Raw genomic sequence first — 18,851 nt, forward strand, 5'->3', positions numbered from 1 at the left:
ATTTAAGGGATAAAAGTATCTACAGGAGGACTTTAAATACGGAATACATAGGCTACAGCAGTGTTTGTGTTTGGAGAGGATATAGTGGAGCAGCGATGAAGCAGGTAAATACAGGTGTAGATGGACTTCCGTCTTCGGGCTATTCATTGGTCACGTTCACTTCTCCCAATACATGTTCAAAGTAAACCAGGCTAATAAGATTCATAGTGGGAGGGTAGAAAGCCGTGTATCCACCATTCAGACCCATACTCCAGCCAGAAGCCAGAAAAGAGAGCGGAGAAAACAGCCAGTAATGGGTATCCACACACAAGCACGCATGTAGGTGTGGTGTAAAGAACAAGAGTTGTGACTGAATGGAGTTAAGCCCAGTGTCATTTCAGGTGCGAAAGCGTCATGGATAAAGCGAAACCAGCGCAGCTGAGATCAGCGATAGGGAATGTCGGGACCGCGTTAGTCATCATGAGCCTCGGCGCCGACACCGGTGCTTTTGGAGTCTGTTTTTCATCGTCGTGATGGTTTAGTAATGAAGAATTTCGAGACGCACAGGACGCCGTGTCTTCACACCGTAGTGCACTTGTTTCTCTTACTGACTTCTGATCGGTTTGGGTGAAACAACAGACTAAACATGGATACGCCGAGGGAAACCAGGAAACAAACAATCAAAGCCAAATCAACCAAGCGCAAGAACAAAACGCACAAGTCCCAGAAGCTGTTCAGAAGGAAATCGTTGAGATCGCTTGGAAATTTTATGAGCAGGATTGTCAAAACTTTGGGCACTTTAGCACACTTGGGGGACGCGGACCAGCCGGACGCGGTGGAGGAGGATGATGGGGGGTTTGGGGACACTCTGAGCGCCCACAACTCTGGGAATTACAGAGAGAACTCGACGAGGAAGACAGTTGCGCCCGCATCATCTTATGGATCTGTAAAGGAAAGACTGTCCTGGTGCTACGGCGAGAAAACTCCGGGAGTTCAGGGTCTGAAGAATCACGGAAACACCTGTTTCATGAACGCCGTGGTGCAGTGCCTGAGTAACACGGAACTTCTGGCAGAGTATCTGGGTCTGGAGCAGTATAAATGTGAATTATATGAGCGGAGGATCAACGGGGTGACGAAGAGCGAGGAGGTCAGGGGGGAGGTGACGGAGAAGCTGGCGTCGCTAGTCAGGGCGCTCTGGACGCTCGATTACACGCCTCAGCTGTCGGTGGAGTTTAAGGTGAGTTTCAACCAACTGACACAATGGCACGCCCCTATTAATCAACATAGTGTAGACAACTTCTTTGAGAGATCCTTTATTTAAGTGTAGAGTGGAATCGTTTATTTTGCTTTAAACTGAAGATCATCAACAGGTGAGTTCGTCTGAACAAATTGAACTGTATCCCCGAGTCAACCAAATCGCAGACATTTTGAACCTATAATCGATTCTTTCGGACATATACGATTCGTATTGATGGGGGTTAACAGCACCGACTCCGAATTGAACCGAGAACAAGTGATCGCAAACGCATTTGGAATTAAAAAAACGCAAAAAAAAAATAAAAAAAAAATAGCAGATTCTAATTGACTTTCATGAGCTCAATCATGGTTGCTGCTACAAAGTAACCTCGGACACTGAACACCTTTATAAACAACACGTTTGTTCAAAACATTTTGGAGCATGTATAGATGCCACGTTAGATCAGCATAGGACTGAACCACTGAATTCTAAATTGATTCTATAAGAACCGATTCACGGAAATAAATAAGTAGCCTAAAGACTTCCTCATCACTAATTCAAAAGTCTGCTCTATGCAGCCAAGTGTCTGTGGTGGAAGTGGGAGGGGCTTAGAGTAGGAGGAGACAGGTGAATCACCTGTCAACAATTCCACCAACTTGTTTCGCAAGAATGCAGAATGTTTTCAATTGTCAAAAGGAGTTTTGTTAGATCAGAAAAGCCATTTGTTTTTACTTTGTTTTCTAACTGGCAATAACACTCTTTTAAACATTATGCATTTAAAACATTCAGATAAACAGGATACGAATCCTGTCGTCCACTTTTCAGCAAGATTGCTCACAGCTATTTAGTTATGTACAAACGCCTTGAAGGCACAGTATCTAGAATCTTGTAACTTAATGCTTTCCGAGAAAGAGAGAGAGAGAGAGAGAGAGAGAGTCGCACATTAGTCCACATTCTTAACAGACTTTGCCCCTGGTGTTCACATTCATTCAGATCTGCCCTGTTTACCCTTTATGAGGACAGTTTCTGCTCGGTCTATAGACCTCATTTGCCTATAGTATCAAGTGTATCAAAATGCACCCTTTTAAAAGCCAGCCTGTCCCGGAATTTCACTCTAAAAGTATTTCTGAAGCCTAGTTATAGGCTAAAATGGTTCTTTAAACTATTAACTGTAGCCTTCTCTGTCATGGTTTTAAATAGTCCTAGACTATCTAGTCCAGAGTTTAATAAGATGATTTCCTGGAGGAAGAGCTACTCCAGGACTAAATTGAGGCTTAAATTAAACCTACCAGGAGCCAGGTTTAACTTCAAGTTAACGTTGTGTTTCAAAGACGGATGTATTACTTGGATATATACAGTTGTGGTCAGAATTATTGGCACCCTTGACAAATATGAACCAAAAAATTACAAAAACCTAACCTTTCATTGAAGCAAAACAACTAAAAATGGGGGAAATCTCATTGTGAAATGTTTTTTTTTTTTCTCTCTCTAATACACATTGTCCACAATTAATGGCACCCTTTTATTCAATACTTTTTGCAACCTCCTTTTGCCAAGATAAAAACTGTTTTCTTTCTATTTTGTGCTATTTTCTTGACTTTCTAATTTGTGAAGCTCAACAATCTTTTGCTGCACATCAGAACTAAATTTCATGTATATAATAATTAGTTTACTGTCATTGTGAAGGGAAAAGAAACATCAACTAAGCCAACTAATGAATGTGTACATATTGAGAATGAATAGAATACAATTGGTAGCCTTCAGTAAATTAAAAAAGCTCAGCTTTAGGAGGGGAAGAGACAAGGCAAGATGAGAAAAAGAAAGAGTGATGGATAAGAGGAGAGAGCAGGTATTGACAAACAATACTGCCCGCTAACATGGTTTTAAAGCTATTTCTTATCCTTTTTTGGCCTTCAAACATCTTGAAATGCACAGATCAGATACCTAATTTTTTTTTACCCTTCTAACAACCTAAAATTTAGGACCTCAGTGATTATAAAGCCCTGCCTATGGCCCTGTATTAGGCATAAGATCAATAATGAATGAATTTAAAAACTTAGTTACCTATCTTTCCTGGTAGCCTTCAGTAAAAAAAAAAAAAACTACTTTCTTCACTAACACAAAAATGAAAAGACTTTATCAGTCAAATCTCAGCTTTAGGAGGGGAAGAGCCAGGACAAGATAAAAACAAAGAGAAAAAGAGAGTGATGGAGATGAGGAGAGAAAAATAATCTACTGCCCACTGACATGGTTTTAAATCTATTGTTATCCAATTTTTTTGCCCTTCAAAACATGTTAAAATGCACATGTAACTGCCTCACATTTGGGACCTCAGTGATTATAAAAACCAGGCTGCCATATGCATGTTAATATGCAACTATAGTTAATAGTGAGAATTACACCCTAAACTAAAGTGTTACCTTTTTTTTTTTTTTTTTCGCCCCTGTTACTGGTCAAAAGTGACACTGGATCATGTGACACTGAAGACTGGGGTAATGGCTGATGAAAATTCACCTTTGATTACAGGAACAAATTATATTTTAAATATATTAAAATAGAAAATCAATATTTTAAATAGTAATATTTCACAATATTACTGTTTTTTCTTCTGTATTTTTGATCAAATAAATGCAGGCTTGATAAGCATAATACAATGATAAGCATTGAACTTCTTTCAAAAACATAAAAAATAGTAATGTTTCCAAAGTGTTTTTCTACTGCCATTGTTTTTCTTGGATTTGCTTCTCAGTTCCATGCAATTTTAAGATTTTGTTGGTTCATTCCATGTTTTATAGGCAACCTCTGTCATGCTAATTCAGATTAGCACAGTTGGTTTGAAATGAATTCTTGTTTGTTTTTGTTCAACCAGGTGTTAGTAATCTGTACTCAATCTGTGTTTCAGAAAGCCATTTTGTAAACCACGATTAGCTATTCTAGATTAAGGCCTACTCCTGGATTAATTTAAACCCTGTCCGAGACCCCCAACCCCACACACACATATTTTAGTGCACGCAAATACAAAGAGTCATTAAGCAAAACCCTCTCAAATTTGTCTCATTATGGCCACGAGTTTAAAATTCATTTTAGTATGATTTATAGAGTTTACATGTATTATTCATAAATGTATTATTATAGTGGCCATAATAATTCCTTCAGTGTATTTGTAAAACTACATCGTGTGTGTGTGTTTGTGCGTCGTCTCGGTTACCCAGCAATGTGCAATACTGATACACTCGCCACCTCAAGCACAGCTTGTGTTCTGCTCAGATATCATCCTAAGATGAAATGTTTCTGATATCTGTCCCATTTCCATGCATTCCTCTTTACTTCTCAACAACACCCTGTCCTGTATGTCCTGTATGTTATAACAAATAGAATGTATTTAGTTTCTCTGTCATAATGTCTGTCTGGCACTTCCATAGGAACAAAATGAAATATGATAATTAATAGTTTAATTAGTAATGCTTAACCATTCAGTTTTGTGCTCGTCTTGTTTACAGGGTTTTGCTTGTTACTGAATAGTAAAGACATGAAAGAGGCCATATGGTAGAGGCCACAGTGGATATTTAGTCTCTGAGGTGAGGAGATAAATGATGAGGGTGAGAAGGAAGGTCAGAGGAAAGTGAATAACACAGAGCCTGGACATCAGCAGAAATGAATGACTCCTCAATATGGAGAAACAAGACAGACTGGACATTATGACTTTTATGCATCTCTCTTTGTTTTTCTTCCTTCCTGCCTGAGTTCTATATTCATGCCAGTGTTTCGTCGTCCAAACTCGGTCCTGGTGGGCCACTGTCCTGCAGAGTTTAGCTCCAACTTGCCTCAACACAGGAAGTTTCTAGTATGCCTAGGCAAGCCTGCAAGGTTAGCAAAAAAAAAAAAGTTTAATGCCTGCTAATGCTGTGGGATGCAGGGAAGGACATCAGAGGCCTTTTTTTAATAGATGTCAATGGAGGAGAGGCTTTACCATGCTGAATAAAGTGCTTTTGTGGGAAAACGGCTTATCATTTAATGATAATCTTCTAATAATAATCGGCTAATCTTCAACATGTTTGCTCTTAAATTTACGTGTTGGATTGATCTATTCACTGAAAAGCAAATGCTGGTTTATAAGAGAAACCACAGACAATTGCGTGACAAGTGTGATTCAGTTTACAGCACTTCTCATTCATTTCTATGATATCTGCAAACAGTCGCACAACTCTGAACAAAATGAAATGACATCAAGGCTGTAATGTGATTGGTTATCAAAGCACACGTGATCCAAGTTAGCATTACGCTTTCTCCAATGTTAGAGCCACGGACACTCGTATCTCCCATTAATAAGACCAATTCTGGCATAGTAAGACCTTGATTAACTGTTCAGGTGTGTTTATTTGGGTTTGGAGCTGAACCAGACTGAATCCGAAATCACCCCCTATACCCTCAAATAGGACATTATTTGAGGGGACAGTGGTGTCCGAAACCATAGTGGACATTATCGAGTGCACTAATTCAATACCACATTGCACCGCAATAATGAGTGTACAGCTGATGTAGGCTACACTTGACGGCTGTCCTAATTCGCTCACTCGTTTTCATTCACTTCTTCAAGTGAACTGTATTAGTGGACTAACGTAGGAAATAGTGGTTTAGGGGGCGATTTCGGATTCAGTCCCAGAGATTGTCTTATTATAAGGAGATGAGAGGGTATGTGGCTCTTACCATTGGAAAAAGCGTAACGGCTAACTTGGATCACGTGAGGTACCTCATCTTATTATGGCACTGACGTCAGTGGCCAGTTTTCAGAGTTTTATGACAGACAGTTACAGTTACACACAGTTTCTTGTGGAGTAGCGCGTTCGTCTTGTGAGTAATGTTCTATATTTGGTGTTATATCGCTAGTAAACGTACAGTAGGACTGCAATGTTTGTCGAATGTGCTTTACTGAGTGGAAAAAGAGTGTGAATTGCTTTGTAAGATTCAGATTACAGTGCACATAAAACCACACATTTAAGGTTTAGATTTGAATCTGTATACATAGCAGAGATACCAGTCATTAAAAATGTAATTGTAATTTAATTGTTGAAATCTGGAATCCATAGAACGAATACATATATTTCTTGAAATCTTTATTTTGTTTACCTTCATTCATTAAAAAGTTGTTGTTATTATTATTATTATTATTATTATTAGGCACAGCAGTCATAAATCATTACAATTCAAGTCTAATTAATTTGTTGAAATCTGGAAGCCATGGTGAATACACATCATTATTGTATTTATTTTTAATAAAATACATTTATTTCATTAAACAACAATATAATACAATATTTATGATTTAAATTATTCATTTTATCTTTATTCATTAAAATGCATCATATCAGCACCATAGTGCATGGCAGTCATAGTCATTCAAGTCTTATTATAATTGGCAAAGAAAGAAAACAGTGATATTGTTTATTTTCTTAAGACAATATAGATAATTGCTCGCTATTACACAATGTCTATTATTAAATACTACTACACATTTGCTGTTGGCATGAACTGAGTCTTCCCTGTCGCGACATTCCTTACTCTGCCTACTGTTATAAAACAACATTTTTATCAAGGCAAAATCTACATTTAGTTCCCAACAAAAGTATTGTTTAGTGTAAAACATGTTGAAGATTAGCAAACAGGCTGTCTATTCATTAACTGATAAGCTATTTCCTCACAAAAGCAATTAATTCGGTGTAGTGAAGCCTCTTCTCCATTGATATTCATTAAAAAAAAACGGCCTCTTGTCTCTTTCCCTGCGTACTGCCAAAGCTGGAGTGTTAGATTTTTTGGCTAAAGGTTGCAGGCTTGCCTTCAATGGCTTTGTCTTATCTCCCAATTATAAGACCATTTCTGGCATAGTAAGACCTTTATTAGCTGTTCAGGTGTGTTCAGTTGGTACAGTATCTTCTTTATATTGATTTATTGATCAATATTGGGGTAAAACAAGTGTAAGCTGAGCTCATTTACTAATTTCTTTCACCAGGGGCTTTTAGATTACATATTGTGCCTACAAACTAAATTGGTAATTAGGTAGTACTAATCACACTCAAAGTTGAACCGCTTTTTAATAAACAGTCAAATTTGTATGTGACCTGTCCGCCTTATTGCTGTGAGTGACAAATTTTTAAAGTGGAAAAATGAAATTGGTGCCTCCAGGATTTGCATGATGTGTGTAATTAAAAGAATGTTCCAAACACTTTAAGATGACAAATTAAAAATAAAGAGTCAGTCTGTCCTGCCTAAGTTAAAATTGAATATGTTAAATATTTCATACTGAGCTATGATATGGACACATATGTTTTTTGGTTTTTTTCTCAAAATATCCCACAGGTCAGATTAGATTCCTCAATGAGCCATATTCGGCCAACTGGCCACGTCTTTGACACGACACCCCAGATCTAAAATGGAAAACTAGTTGATTCTAAAATGAAAAGATGAATGTGGTAAAGGAACATTCCAGCGCGTCTGTCTGGAAAGCTTAAGAATATGAGGGAAACTCTGCTAGCAGCGCTGAAGCTGAGGTTATGTAATTCATCATGTTGCTTTGAATTGGCAATGGAACCAAGACAGGTCGTGCTAACCTGCTAGACTTGTTTTCATTCTTGTGCAAGAGAAAGGAAAGGTTTGTTCTCGGAAGTGAAGGGAGCTTGGCAATGTATGTCTAACTAATTCACACACAAATAGTATTGTTTGCCCATTGGAGCTTTATATTGTAAGAAGAGGTTGAAAGAACAAAAATGAAATGTTTTACAATTTACAGGGTTTCAAAGTCTCTGTGCTATTATGTTTAGTGACTTATATGAAGTTCAAACAGTTTGCTACAGTATGAAAGGGCTGATAGTTGATCAATGGCTTGTTTGCGACTAGCTGGGAGGAAGAAAGTCAAACCTAGTCAGTTTAAATCTGTTCAGTGATGGGTTTGATTGAACTCTGTTGATTTAATTTCCTAAATATCTCATACTAGAACACCTGTTAACCTGCTGTGGCTGTAGGCCTATATACATGTCAAATAAAATACAGCCTGAGTTTCCTGTTGTTGTTCGCATTTCTGTTCGTTAGAAGTATCAGTTTACAGCCTACAGTCCTGATAGACAAATATTCATAGGTGTAAATGTCATAAAGCTGCAGTACAAGGACATCTTGGAACTTTGCACCCAGTTTACTCATGCAGACATGACTTGAATTGATAAAGGGTATCTGTGCTTCAGGTGAGCTGTTGTGACAAATAACATTGAGTATGGAACAGTCAGTGTGAATGCCCTTAAAAGAACAGAACACCCCACAAAAAGAAAATGATGTAATTATTCACTCACCCTCATGCCATTGCAAACTTGTATGACTTTCTTTAGGAAAATAAAAGAAGATATTTTGAAATTGTTTTGGGTTATGCTATACACAATGGAAGTCAATGGTAGCCAAATCTTTTGTGTTCCATAGAGAAAGAAATGCATACAGGTTTGGAACAACATGAGGGAGAGTAAATAATGACCATTTACATTTTTGGGTGACCTATCCCTTTAAGTTGGATTTGAGAACCAAAAACAGTCCAATTTGTGAATGAATCATTCAGAGAAGTTATAACTTTACTAAAAGGATTTATAAGAATGACTCGTTCACTAATAGGACAGCATTACTTCTCTCTTGTCGTGGAGTGCTTGGGTTTGACTTAAATTTCAATCAGTTTCTTACACAAAGGTTTATGTGGCTTTAAAAGACTCTGAATATATTGCACGCTTCAACCATTATTATCATATTTTTATGGTGCTTTCGCATCAGTTTTCATTTATTGTAATTGCATGGAAAAGAGCAACCATTCAGCTTGAGCTACCAATGAGCTGACATGAGGGTGAATAAAATGAAGACTGAATTTTCATTTTGGGTGCACTATTTTTTTTTATACAGTTGAGCAAACACCATGGCAGTGATAAATGTTTTTCATCTTGTAAATAAACATGTTGTGCTGGTTAATGCAATACCGAAACCATATAAAATGAGAAATAAACTTTTTTTTGAGGAGTGGAGAATGCAATATTTGAGAATTTTGTTTTTCTTAAGAGAAGAGATTAGCAAAATGAGGTTCCATTATAGAAGGACAGAATTTCTGGTCCTACTGAAGCTTTGTGATTCCCAAAATCTGCCTCTATCCCCGATCAATCCAAATATATGTAGATAAGGAGATTATTATGATCTGATTATGTGATCAGATTTCTTTACATACTGTCTGTTGCACAGCCCTCACACTCAGATGACAGTGTGGGAGTTTGACATATTCCTGACATATCTTTGGGCATTTTGTGCATGTTAGTTTTCAGGCCTCAAATAGTTCACAACAAATCAGGTGTAACCTGACTTTTCAAATCTTGAGAGAAGGAAGTGAGAGAAGTGGAAAATCTCTCTTCGTTAAAGTCGATTTTTGGACTCATTATCAGGTGAAAATGCGTTTATCTTAGACAAGTTTGCGGCTCAAAATGTCACTTTTTTTCTTACAGCAACTACAAATAAAACTGTTATTTTGCAGTTTTATTTGCAGTTGCTGTAAGAAAAAAAGTGACATTTTGAGCCGCAAACTTGTCTAAGATAAACGCATTTTCACCTGATATATTTTGTACACCTAATACACCTTGTATATTTTCAGAATATACAACAGTTAAGGGCTGTTCACACCAAGAACTTTGACTATAAGATAGCTATAACAATAACTATATTAACGTCAACACGAACGCATGATACAGTTTTGTATACTATTAGTGGGCGCTGCAGTCATGTTGTCTGCCACTTTAAATGCTCGTGCTCTTTAAAGTTGGGTGGATTTTGATTGGCTGTCACTGTTTTAATAGTTCACAAGTTGTAAAAAAAACAAAAAAAAAAAAAACATCTGAAAGTGAGTTCAAAGATATTGATCATAGTTATCATTAATCATCATAGTTGTGGTGTGGACTACTTCTCAAAGAATTAGAGCAATTATTAAAACTTCGTAGGTATAGTTATCATTATAGTCATGGTCCTTTCTTTAGCTCTGGTCCACGAATTTGGTTGGTTGAGTAGTGTTCCAAGGCTGTTTATTACCACAGCTGTCAACTTGTGAGTTTCATATTGTGTTGATGTGAAGGGGAAAATATTTGTAGATATGAAGTTATCATGTCATTTGTTTTAAAACTTAATCCAGATGCCAGATCAACATTTATCTGACACAATCTCCCGCTCCTTCCCTAGAGTGCTGTGTCCAAGTATGGCTCTCAGTTCAAAGGAAATGCTCAACACGACGCTTTGGAGTTTCTGCTCTGGCTCCTGGACAGTGTGCATGAGGATGCCAATCTCTCCACCAACAACAACCACAGCGGCAGAGCCAAATCGTCCAGCAAGGTAACACACCACCATCAGTCCTTCTAAACGCTCTCTTTAAAATATTTTTAAAATCAACTAATTGGTGAGACAATCCAGCGACCAGCAGTGTAATTTTACCGCTAAAGGGTTAATATCGAAAATTTAAAAAAACAAGAAAAAAATGACATAAGCTAGTAGAATGCACTAAACGACTAGTCCAGGAGTTCTCAACTCTGGCCCTTGAGGTCCACTTTCCTGCAGAGTTTAGCTCCAACCCTAATCAAACACAACTGCCTGTAACTTTCCAGTAATCCAGAAGCTGCGTCCGAAATCATAAAAATGCTGCCTTCGGAGGATGCTGTTCAAGGTAGGAAGGCATCAAGGCATTTACGAATTATCCAATGTTAGCTTCACTTCCTGTCTCCTAAGATACCTGCATCTGATTGGTTTTTAAAGACAGCATAGATGTATCCTTCGCTACCTTTGATATCCCACAATCCTGTGCGTTCCATTCCGTGACAGTAAAGGTCTTTGCACATTGAGTCCAAAATCTTCGCACGTTAAAAAATAAATACGACCTCACGTTGTGTCAATCACGTTTACACACTGCCCCCGAAACTTTATGACTGTAAAGCTGTTTAAATGAAGATGACTTGATTTGACAAGGCTTAAGCCTAGTCCCAGACTAAAATGCATGTTTGAGCTGTTTTAACTGAAAGCAACTTGCACTGACATATCTTAAATTGTCAGTGCCATTGTTTTGTCTCAAGATGCACACCAGTAATTTATTTTTCTAAGGCACGTTTATAAAAGCCTAATTTGTCTGTGGAAACCAGACCTTCATGTCATTTCTAGCGAGAAATTACTATTGTTGTAGTTAAATATTTGCTTAGGTTTTTTTTTCTATCTTGCTGTAGATCATTAAATCTTTATGCTCCCTCAGAAGTCTGTCCGTTTGAGGAACCGTCATGCACAAACACTGCTTGCAAAGTCATTGCCTGATAGGGCAGCAAGGCAACAAGTCAGCTGCTTAAGTTTTCGGACGCAGCCTTTGATTAGCTTGTTCAGATGTGTTTGATTAGGATTGGATCAAAAGTCTGCAGGAAACTGGAACTCAAGGGCCAAGTTTGAAAACCCCTGGACAAGTCTGTAGCCATGACCCATCCTTGCTTAGGAGATAAGTGTTTTTCTCAGCACACAGCATCTGATATGTTATTAAAATGCTTGTTTGTTTCTATAAAGATATTTAGTTTATATAAACTACAATAACTGGAACTTAAACATCCCAATAACTTTAAATATGTAGTTTAAGGGATAGTTTCTGTCATCATTTACTCACTCTCATGTCGTTCCAGACCTGTATGACTGTCTTTCTTAAAATGAGCGCTTCTGAGAAAATAAATAAACTAATTGCTAGAAGTTGTAAACTTTATGAAGTTCATGCCATTGTGAAAAGTGGCAAATGACCAGGCTTGTGTCTTAAAGTTTGCCAACAAACTTTGTTTTCAGAGTTGTCTCTGAAATATTTTGTGCTTATTACTTGGAGGGAAACTTAGTTAACACACAGTTTCTGCTACTTTCTACTTTGCAGTCCAAAACACTGCAGACTCAGAATAACACTGTAAACATCATAACCTGCAATAGTTATCTTAAAGAGCTATTTCTAAACATAAAAAAATTGTTTTGTCAGTGATATTAAATAGTATTTTTGATCAGTTAATTTAGATGTTACCATTTTTCAGTGTAAAAATTAACACATTACAAAATTATAATAAATTGTTCTTGGTTATATTGTTAACTTTAAATGCTTATTTGTGCACTGACATGCATTAAAAAATGATTTGGTTCCCCGTTTGCATTACAGTCCAGTTCATTAGTTCATGTTCACCCAGTTCACACACCCCATAACTGCATGACTATTTTTTTTATTTTTCTTCCATTGATGAGGCACTGCATCCAAACCACCAGTCATCTCTTGTGTGTCTCTCTACATGGTGTTTCTACTGAGTCTGAGGTCTCAAACTCCATTAAGCTAATTGCAGCCTAAGATACGACTCCCCCCTGTGCATGATACATTGGCTGACTAGTTTTCCTGTTTCATTTGTTAACTTTTGTGCTAGAGAGAGTGTGTAGGAGGGAGACATGAGTGAGTGGATTGGTGTGGGGGTGTTGTGAATGTGTTGTAACGCTCTGTATATTTCAGTAAGACCTTATTGTAAGTGTTTATTCTCTTTAGAAATCTATGAGGAATTAGGGAGCGTGGAATGCACTTAATAAATATTCACTGGGGTGTTTAAAAGAAGGTGCAGGTTTGATAATTACACATAATCACCCTCTCAGAGTTTGGAGGCTGTTAGAATGCAGTGGATTGTACAGAGTGTCAGACAGCAGCAGGTCAGCTCAAGTCTGTTTTGGCAGTGAACACACTTCAGCCTTTGTCTGCTGTAGTGGCAGCAAACGAAGACGCCAAGCCTGCATGGTAATGTGGCAGCTCCATCAAGAGCCATTTTTAGACTCATCACAGAATGGGTCCGTATCTCTGGCCCCATCACTTCACACTCTGATCTCATCCAAACAGAGACACAATTATTACCAGCTGAATAACAACTAGACACTTTCATACCCCGTTATTGCTTATGGTTTGACATTTGAGTTCGAAACTCTTGCAAACTCTCGTTTAAATCAGTGAAGCTTTACACTGTGTGTGCAGTCGTTGATTGTACAGGGTATTTTTTATAGTTTTGGTGTGCAGTTTGCTCGTGTCTGCATTGCAAGTGAGTGGTGCAACATGATGTGTGAGCACCAGGAAGATTCCACTTCTTTTTCACAACAGGAGGGACCGAGTCTGAGTCAAGACAGAGACCTCAAGAGGGTTGAGTCAGAGTCGTGACCAAGAAATATTGTATCGGATTCAAAACTGAGTCCGAGTCAAGAACAAGAAATATTGTATTGAAATCAAGACTGAGTCCGGGTCAAGACCAAGAAATATCATATTGGATTCAAGACTGAGTTCAAGTCAAGACCAAGAAATATTGTATTGGATTCAAGACTGAGTCCGAGTCGAGACCAAGAAATATCGTATTGGATTCAAGACTGAGTCCGAGTCAAGACCAAGAAATATTGTATCAGATTCAAGACTGAGTCCGGTCTCGAGTACTACAACTGATATTCACAATTTAAAATGTCAAATATTTTAAACATAGTTTCAACTATACAAATCAAATGTTTCTAGTTAGAGAACAAGAGAAATCGAGTAAGAGATCACAGGTCAATTGTAAAAATATCAGTATGATTTACCATGAAAGTGCTCATTTCAGTGGTTAACCTCAAAAGAGTGAGAGTTTACTCAGAAATTAGTCGGTCTTGGCTATAGCCTGATGTACATGACCACAAGAATCTATCAGTTTGAAGGAAACATGTATATAAATAGTTGTGACAATCAGAATCTTCCTAGTGCTCACACTTTAATAGGATTTACCCAGCAAAACGGAACCTTCACTGAAGGAAATATTACTCACTGCGTACACCGCCTCAAAGCCCAGCTGTCCATCTGTAATTTACCTTCATCAATTTAAATGATTTTTTTTTAAAGACCCTATTCCGTTGATGTATGGAAAAATTAAAGCAATACAATTTGCATTCTTCTCTACGTAGCTCTTCCAGACTTTCTGGAGGTGAATAATTGAATGAAGTGGTTAGTTTTGCACTTGATGAAAAAGCTGCACTTCAGTTTCTTTGGCTGTTGTCACAAATTTCTCAGGTACACTTATACACTAAATCCAGACACATTCATTAGTTACTGTGAGATCTCTTTGCCTTAATGGAAGTGGTGCTTATAGGAATATAATGGATCCATGGATGGTCTGTTTACAAAGATTGACTCGCTGGTATGTCTTTCGTTAATAATTGCATAGAATATTTGTTTGCACAGAAGAACTTCTCACAAAACATTTCTGCCTAAAGGCCCTTTCACACCGGATGCGTAACGAAAAAGCGAATAGTTCGTGTGCGAATAGTTCGCGTCAAAACCATTCACATGAGCTGCGTAAACACGGTCTCTTTATCTCTATCTTTGACAATAATAGTGTTAGCTTTCTATCCCAAATGTAGTTTAGCCTTCTAGCCTACACAGCACAGGACTATACAACGACTAAAACTATCACACAACATACTCACAGTCGTGATAACCGAGTTGGTTGGCAATGCTACGCCACACAATCATTGTCCTTGTAGTATGCGATTGGCTGAAGCCTTTTCTGTCGCCGCAAAAGTAAAAAAAAATCGACATCGAAGCGAAAAAAATAAGTTGTTTTTTCGCCGTAGCACATTCATGTTCGGTGTGGAAGCACTCATTACACAAACAGCTGATCAAAAAATAAAACCGTTGCGCGAATTATTCGTGCGTCAAAATCGCGTCCAGTGTGAAAGGACCTTAAAGGCCCCGATATACTTCGAAATTGAAGAAAGAACTGATGTAACGTAACACGCTGGAGAGCTGCTTTATAGTAGAAAATGAAGTTGTACTTCTTCTGAAAATATGTTTAAAACAGTAAAGCTGCTTGATTTTAAGCAATCTATTGTATAAAGTGCTATATAAATAAGCGTCACGTGACTTTACTGGAGTGCCGAATTGCAGAGCTTGTGCAAACAATTTCACGTTGCTATGATCAGATGCTTTTCTTATGCTTTATAAAAAAAAAAAAAAAAATGCTTGCTGTTTTCTCAATTTTGTTGTGTGTTCATTTTGTTATTGAGAGGAAAGCACGCAGCACATATTTAAATATTCATCTAAACGCCGCTCTCAGCAGTGTGGGTGGTGCCGGATGTTCGCTAACAGTATATCGCTGGTCAAGTATTTCGAACTTCGTTTTACCCCTAAACGAAGAATGAAAAAGAACTTAGCCGTGAGTATATCGGCGCCTTAATTCACAACATGTGCTCATGTACATGAATTTGGAGTATTCTAAATGAGCGACCACCCAAGGTTAGTCATTTGCATAAAACACACCCAAATCTCTATATAAGGGCTTTCCATACAACCTTGCCTTTACAGCCTTTCGTCACTCTCAGCAAACATATAATGCTCTCTAAAGATGCAATCTTGCCTAAGAGCATGCACAGCAAGATTCTTTAATGATGCCAGGTGTGCATACTTCAAAACCAGTTCAAGCACAATAAACACCTTTTATACAGACCTCTCATTAGCCAGCTTTACTTGTGTACCAGTGTTTCTGCGTCGTCATGAGCAACTTCACAGTTTGAGCTATAATGCACCTTTTCTTATTCTTTCACTGTATATGATGAAATATATTTGTGATTTTTGCATATAGAATAATATAGAAATCTAGAATAAATGTAATGAACGTTATTATGAACGTTTGAAAACATTCATACGCAAATGTTATGGACAAATTATTGCGTACGCATACTTGGTGAATGAGACATTGTCTTTAAACACAAATGTCATGCTGGGTATGAGTGTACTGCAGTTTCGGGCACATATGAATTTCTCACAGATGGTCTTGCATATTACTGTCTGAAATCGGCAATTCCAATCTTACTGTCTGGCTTTTGATAGTCAGGGTTCAACGGTACCATGGCTTACCATTTGACTGTATTTGAAAATTTGTTTACAAAATTGATGTAGGGAGTGACTATATAAGAGGGGATGGTCTTGACAATTATGTGGGTAAGTCTTGCATGGTATAGTCTAAATGAAAAGCCCATTTTTAGATGGCATTTTTATTTTATTTATCTAGTTCAATCCATTTATTTACTTTATAGCAAATATAATTTGATACAAAAAAGTCAGTAACACTTTAGTTTAGGGTCCAATTCTCACTATTAACTAGTTGCTTATTAGCATGAATATTACTAGGATATTGGCTGTTTATTAGTACTTATAAAGCACATAGTATAATGCCTTGTTCTGCACTGCATATTCTACACCCTAATCCTACCCAATATCTAAACTTAACAACTACCTTACTAACTATTAATAATCAGGAGTTTGAGGCAAAAGTCATAGTTAATAGTCAATAGTGAGAATTGTACCCTAATATAAAGTGTGACCAAATTTCTTTATGTAACTACATTTTTTTACTGCGTCTATTTATAATTGGTGCAAAATAATTGGTGCAAACAGTATCTACAACTTGGTCAGAGTCTTCACCTCTCCCTCACCAAATACACTTAATGCTACATGTATCCTTCTTGGAGCAGGTGTTACACAGAAGCATGTTTTCAAATATCAAAACATTGACGACAATGTTTTTGAAATTTTAATTTGATGTTCGTCTTTGTGCTTGTTGGCTGAATTTGAATTAGTTCATTATTCGTTTTTATTTGTGTTTCCAAATATGTCTTCAGGCATATCTCTATATCATTCAGCATTATTTGAAGGAGCTGCCATTTTTGCCACACTGTGCACTATTTTTGGTATATTGCGTTGTCATTGGTTTCAGATTAGGCTGTCCCCAAGTGCCTCAAAAATATCTGTGGCCACTTTCCATGTCGATCAGATGGCTTCTCCCAATAGTGGCATGTCTAATCTGCAAGACTCTGAATGCAAAGCCAAGCCTGTTTGCTTGAAGTGGAGAGTCTCTGGAGAGACTGTCCTAATCTGATTCCAGGTGTGCAGACTTTCCTTCAGATTGGCAGTGGCACTGAAGACCTAGAGTTGAGAATAAACAAATAATAAGAATCTAAGGTAAAAACAGGAAAGGGAACTACCCACTCATTTGAAAAGCTTTGAGGATTTAATTTTTTTTTTTAGTGTCCTGATGGCCTCACATGCAGCAGAGAGAACAAACCAAATCTCTTTGACACCCTTGTCATCTCAGTTATTTTGTAGTGCTGAATCCTGTTCAAACTGATTTCGACAAAGCAACCAGAAATCATTACATTTTAAAGAGACATTTAAACATTAAAAAGTGTCATGATGGTATTTGTTGTTTATATGAGACTTTGTTTGCAAAAATATTAAAGCACAAGACTTATTGCGATTCATTGGATGTCAGGATGTTGAATGTAAATCATCTGCTCTGAGCAATATGCCCATTATTATGCAGTCTCCCATTTTTGTGACAACTACACTAGTTGTGTAAAATAAAACTAATAACCAGGGCTTGACATTAACTTTTTTGCTCACCAGCCACTGTGGCTAGTGGATTTCCAAAATTACTGACCACAATTTTGACATTGAAACTGCTTGTAACAGATTGACCTAATTAATTGGGGTGCCAAGCAGGTGATTAAACCTACTAAATTTATTTGAGTCAGTCAACCGTACAAAGGATTCAAACATAAGAAAAAAGTAGGAACCCTTAATATGTGGATGAAGAAACACACAAATGTCAACAGGCTCAATTCATATAAACTGTTATTAGCTTTTTTGTTTGAGCAAAATAACATTCAGTGAGGGGATTCACAAAATTCAACAAAAAACAAAACAAGACCAAAAATTATTCAATTTATAAGGAAAGGATCCCAGAAATTAAAATACTCAATTCCCAATTCTGGGCCCACTTAACATGACAAAATCTTTCAACAAAAAGAAATCAGTTTTAAATTTGTTTAAATTTTAATTTAAGTTACAGTTCATTCCTTTTCAACTCATTTGGGGTGTGCAAACCACCAGTTTCACAAGTTCACATTAGCAGTTCTTGACTGAGTTCTCAATCCAGCATAGTAGCTTAGAGTTCATAGGTTCTTAGACCATTAAGTCCATTCAGACCAGCACTGAGCGACCAGTCCACTGTGCAGTTCAGAGAGTTTTTTTTTAGCACTTCAAACAATATTTACACAGTCCCATGGACACTCAACTGGCAAACCCAACATAAGAATATAAGAAAAAGAAAAAAACAATACTTGTTTGGTTTTGTCCCGTCAGTCAGTCAGACAAATGATCCTCCATTGTCGTTTGTACCATTGGTAATTTCCCTGAACATCCAGCAACTTCCAAAAGGTCCATAAATCCCAAGGCCATCAATGAAAGGTTCCTTTCACCTCACAGGTTGTTTGGAGATATGCAGGGATTTCCCACATCTTCCCACTACACAAGGCATTACTCTCTAACTGCCATCTTCCAGCTCTCTTAAGCCATGTGCTCCACACATCATGTGACTCAGTGCATCATGTGACTCAGTGTATCATGTGACTTAGTGTATCATGTGACTTAGTGTATCATGTGACTTAGTGTATCATGTGACTTAGTGCATCCTGTTCGTCACATGCTATATAGATAAAAAACTGCTATATAGATTTTTTATTTATTTATATTATCTCA

At 37.4% G+C, this 18,851-nt stretch overlaps 1 protein-coding gene across 2 annotated transcripts in view; it reads left to right on the forward strand.

Moving 5' to 3' along the window:
* The first annotated feature begins 203 nt into the window (after nucleotides 1–203).
* The window catches only part of usp43a (ubiquitin specific peptidase 43a), a 97,093-nt gene continuing 78,445 nt past the window's right edge, over nucleotides 204–18,851 (forward strand). For both annotated transcript variants that reach the window (XM_084129937.1, XM_084129938.1), the window contains exons 1-2: nucleotides 204–1,216; nucleotides 10,454–10,603. In XM_084129937.1, coding sequence (XP_083986063.1) covers nucleotides 626–1,216; nucleotides 10,454–10,603 — 741 coding nt within the window. In that variant the 5' untranslated portion in view covers nucleotides 204–625. The remainder of the gene's footprint in view (nucleotides 1,217–10,453; nucleotides 10,604–18,851) is intronic.

The sequence above is a fragment of the Abramis brama genome (genome assembly GCF_963993115.1).
Source record: "Abramis brama genome assembly, chromosome: 11".
Taxonomy (NCBI): Eukaryota; Metazoa; Chordata; class Actinopteri; order Cypriniformes; family Leuciscidae; genus Abramis; species Abramis brama.